The sequence below is a fragment of the Wolffia australiana genome, chromosome 10 (genome assembly GCF_029677425.1).
Source record: "Wolffia australiana isolate 7733 chromosome 10, ASM2967742v1".
Lineage (NCBI taxonomy): Eukaryota > Viridiplantae > Streptophyta > Magnoliopsida > Alismatales > Araceae > Wolffia > Wolffia australiana.
This window is the reverse complement of record NC_135844.1, coordinates 3,483,106-3,487,663: the sequence shown is the minus strand read 5'-3', so window position 1 is coordinate 3,487,663 and position 4,558 is coordinate 3,483,106. Positions and strand designations below refer to the sequence as shown.

Genomic DNA, 4,558 nt, shown 5'->3' with positions numbered 1-4,558 from the left:
TTATAATGTTGATGAAATTTGACTCATTGAGTGAAATCAAAACTTATCAATTGTAAATTCATCAGGAAATCTGGATTAAAGAACAAAAAAAATATAGGTTCATCAGGAATCACACTTTTATGTGAATGTCACTGATTCAGTTCTCAACCACCGATGATGGCACCACAAATTTGATATTATGTTTAATTATGAAGTTTCCTCATGCTGCCACAGAATACCTTCCCTTCACGCACCCAGAATAAATTATTTTTTAAACCTAGTATAAAAAAGTCTGTTTGCTTAGATAATTATGGCTTTCTCATTCAGATATTCTGGTTCACTCGGACATTCACAATGGCTCAGATTTTATTTTTTTTAATTATTTGATAATCATGCGGAATTTAGATTCACCTAGAATTTTACGAGACGTATTTCATTTTTTTGAAACAAATCAAATAATTGTACTGTTGTCTTTCTTACAACTATGGGAAATTCTAAACCATCTATGTGGTTCTTCTTTCCAAACTCATAGCTTAAAATAGGAGGAAGAGATGAGGGTCTTGCAAAATAAAGTTTGGGTTAACCCAGAGTAAAACTATCATGCGAACCACATCCACATAGTTGAATTTAAATTAATCTCTTCCATATACATGATAAAGCAGCAGACAATTAGGGTTTATTTTGCCTCACCTTCTTCTGCTCTGATTGAGATTTCCTGGGGACCCAAATCATTCATTCAGTGTCTTTAAACTTCTTTCTAAAAAGGAAGAAAACACCATTTTTTTTCTCCAAGAATAATACAAGATGAACCTGAGTAGCAAAAACAGGGCAGTCCTGAGAAGGCACAAATTACACCTCTTGGGACATTATTGAGACATCAGAAATCTTCTCGAATTTACAAGGACTTGATTCGGCCTGTGATGAACCAGAGGCACTTCACTGAATATAATAGGACAGAAGAGAAGATGGATTCCCTGCGCAAAGCAAGGCTGCAAATCCAATTTTTCCTCCCATGAGACAATACAGATTTGACCCATTTTGGTGATTAAATCTTGAGGCATTCCACGGAGGAAAGCAACCTTCTTTCTACGTTCCCAGATATTCCATGATCTCCTCGTCATGCAGAAAGTCGTCAAAGTTGTCGATCTGGAGATGAAATGGGCTATTGCTGAACCCATAATCCAAGGAAAGCCCACCAAGAGGTGACCCATACTGACCATCCATAAGCCTATCATGCCCATTACTGAAGGCATCTTCCACAAGAGGATGCCCACTTGCATTCACTGCTACATTTGAGCTCCCATCCAAGGGAGGCTGCTGCCTGAAGGGTTGACTTTCCCCATCAACTCCATTTCCATGTCTTGCCTGATCTTCAAAAACTGGACCATGGAATCTCTGATGATCATGAGATAACCAGTTCTCTCCTGACCCAGAAAAGATTACAAGAGCATCTCTAGATTCTAAACCAGGATTTCCAGGGTCAGGATAAAGGAGAGGCTGGCCACCCAACTGCACAATCTGAGGAGAAATCCTATTGACAATAGTATTTGCATTATTGCTCAACCCGGACTCCGCTGATACGCAGAGATTGTGAAATCCTTCCTCCTGAGGTTGCAGGGTGGAACCGATGTGAGTCGGTGGCAGAGAGTGATCCTCAACTTGCGGCGTTGGATTTGTCATTGAGTTGATCTTTCGAGACTTGTTTTGGCAGTTCTCAGAGTGTGAAGGTGACAAACTATGGTTAATTCTTCTCTTGTTGCCATTAGGAGAAGTCAAGTCATCATCCCCATTCTCATTAAGCCGGGTAATTACCGCAGCTTCGGCTTCAACTTCAAAGTTCCCACTATCATCAATCTCCCTCCGTTCAATGGAGCTGGGACCTCGCTTTCGACCCGTGTTTGTCCTCTGCTCTTCTCTGTTCAGCACTGCAGACCAAATTGAGCTTTCCCTTGCACTCATCTTGTCCTGGAGGCACTTTGACTTCCGAACATGATTCCTGATCTTGGCAACATTAGGGGACATGTGCTTTATAACAGCACTTAATACTCCAACCTTCCATATTTTCTTCAGATCATGGGGTTTTTTGTAAGGGGGCACCTGTCCAAAGGGCAATCCAAGGCTGGCCCACCAGTCTTCGTCCCCCGTCGGCCACCACGGCGGCGGCGTGCCCTTCTCTAACGGAAACTTGCGCTGCGGAGGATCACAGTGCTGCATCAGCGACGAGAGAAGTGAACCCAGAGTGGCATCTTGGATGTTCATCAAAGACTGGAAAATCTCTCCATTGCTTTGAGAATTCTCTGTTGCAAAGTCATCTGTGTCATACTTTTCGATGGCGGCAGGCCCGTTCTTGTCAAACTTCACCTTCTCTTTCCACCATGCTCTCATGTTATCGGAGGCGCCGCTGACCGGCTTCCCGGTCTCAAGAACAATCCCATAGACAAAGCCACGGGCATTGCACACTTCCATCAGCTTCAGCATGTACTTGAGGATCCCATCTTGGGCTCTTGACATTTTTTTTCTTCTGGCTTGATCTGATGTGTGCTTGGGCTTAGATTTCTCCAGAGCTTGCTGGGCTACAAGCTTCTGCCTCTCTTTCATTCTCTTAAGCTTAATTCTGTCCTTCCACATCCTTTTTTCGAGTTCATCAGGCTCGATTTCTTCGTCACTGACATCATTTTCAGTGAGATTGGCGCATCTGCTGTCATCTGCCTCAAGATCAGAGGCCTCCCCAAGACCGTTTTCAATCAACAATAATGACTCCATCTCGGTTGAGTTCAATTCCCAAACCACTGGACAGCCCAAGAACTTTTTTTTCAAATACTTTGAAAAAATTCTGCAAAAAGAAACAGAATCAGACGGAGGATGGAGAAGATAAAAAGGAAATTTTGCGATTTTAACCGTAAGCTCTATGCGGTTGAGATCGATTCATGCTTCGAAACTGCGAAAAGAGAGGAGTGAAGAACACGACGTTGATGTCAATTGTGCATCTATCATCACAAAAAAAAAAAACATTTGATGGGGATTGATGAGGATTCACTACACGGAAATCTTCCCAAACAGAGAAGAAAACGCGAATCAGAGCTTTACACAGAACGCACGATTACTTCTTCCAAAGAGAAATAAGATCAGGGACGAACATGAGCCCAGAAACGAAGGAGTTCGATGAATAATCAAGCCGATCACCGTCGTTTTTCGCTAGAAAACCGAAACTGAAGCGAAAAACATGAAGCTCAATTTCTGTTATAGAAGTTTTTAACATGGAATCATCCCCAAATCTTCTCATCCTGAGAAGGGAATTCAAGAGGAGCGATGAAACAATACCAGTAGAAGAGATTAAAGCGAAACGTTAGTCGATGAAGCGCCTCGCCGCCGGCTAACGCAAGATTCTATCTGATTCTCCGCCGCTGACCGCGAAAGGAAAGAGGATAGAAGATGAGCACGCGAGCTAAGGTTATGGGTAAATTCAAGAACGCAAATTGGGATTGTGGGCACGTGAGAATTCCTAATTGGGATTATGGGCATCTCCAAAAACGAAAATTGGGATGATGGGCAGCGCGGGGAATGCACTTTTTTCGCAAGAACCACAAATTGAGATTCTGGTTATTGCTCTTTTCTTCGCAAGAACACAAATAGAGTTCCTGGATAGCGATCTTTCGCAAGATCACGATTTTAATACAAGTTCTCCGAAAGGTAATAAATTCTTCTGGAGAGGAAGGCTTGCCTGGCAATCATTGAAATCGTGGTGATGATGCAATCGTGAGGTGCGCAGCTCAATCCTGACCGTTCATCTCAATCTCACTTGTGGAGGGTATTAAAAAAAATGCCCACTGAAGGTCAAGAATTTAATAAACTTATGCTTCAAATTAATTGGTGGGTGTATTTTACTGAGTTTATGTTATCCTCTCAAACCAAAAACACCATAGTTAGTAATCATGTGACTGATGTCTGTGATTTGTGGGGTTTTGTAACTAATCAAAGAATTTATCTAAAGAGGCCCCAAAAAGTCAAAGGACTGGTCAGTTTCAAAAATGTTGGACTTTGTGCTTCAACATTTGCTCTGTTTCTTCATTTTTCTGGACAATTGTATAAAAGATGGGGAAAAAATCATGAAGAAGGTTTTCGTTGGGGTATGAAGAGATGTGACTGTCTCAAATTCATGAAAAAATGGTGTTCCTTTTGAAGAATCTTGTGTGTGTCCTTATGCCTGGTTGGCCTGAAGGGAAACAGCATTGGACTTCTCCATTAAGTTCCTTGATTTTTTATTTCTGATTTAATGGCTATCTTGATGAAGAGAATCAGATAAAGTCAGCACATTAATGAAATTCTGTGCTGTGATTAATAATCGAAAGTGATTCACAAAATGCAATATAAGGAATCAAACTTCACCTGTAAACCAGAACTTAAATGATGATAAAATCACCCTGCATGGGCTCAAATACTCAAAAGATTGATTCCTTGATTGAGTATCCTTAAGTCACACAGATATTTGATAACATCAAATTAGGTCAATAAACATATGCTTTTATACTTCAGTTAATACTTTTTCTAGGTTTGTACTTCCATCATTCACCATTTAAGG

General features: G+C 41.2%; 1 protein-coding gene across 3 annotated transcripts; it reads right to left on the bottom strand.

Annotated features, from left to right (window-relative positions):
* Window positions 1-730: 730 nt before the first annotated feature.
* Window positions 731-3,676, bottom strand: LOC144708740 (uncharacterized). 3 transcript variants are annotated; one of them, XM_078582178.1, is made up of 3 exons: window positions 3,301-3,676; window positions 2,878-2,966; window positions 731-2,812 (listed from the first exon to the last, which is right to left on the bottom strand). In XM_078582178.1, the coding sequence occupies exon 3, from the start codon at window positions 2,740-2,742 to the stop codon at window positions 1,066-1,068; it is 1,677 nt and encodes a 558-aa protein (XP_078438304.1). In that variant the 5' UTR covers window positions 2,743-2,812; window positions 2,878-2,966; window positions 3,301-3,676; the 3' UTR covers window positions 731-1,065. The 3 variants fall into 3 exon arrangements, with proteins under 3 accessions (XP_078438304.1, XP_078438303.1, XP_078438302.1); XM_078582177.1 differs by having other exon boundaries at window positions 2,878-2,917; XM_078582176.1 differs by lacking the exon at window positions 2,878-2,966 and having other exon boundaries at window positions 3,301-3,675.
* Window positions 3,677-4,558: the final 882 nt, after the last annotated feature.

Coding starts and splice junctions, on each gene's coding strand:
- LOC144708740 (XM_078582178.1), bottom strand. CDS start 2,742: ATGGAGTCATTATTGTTGATTGAAAACGGTCTTGGGGAGGCCTCTGAT.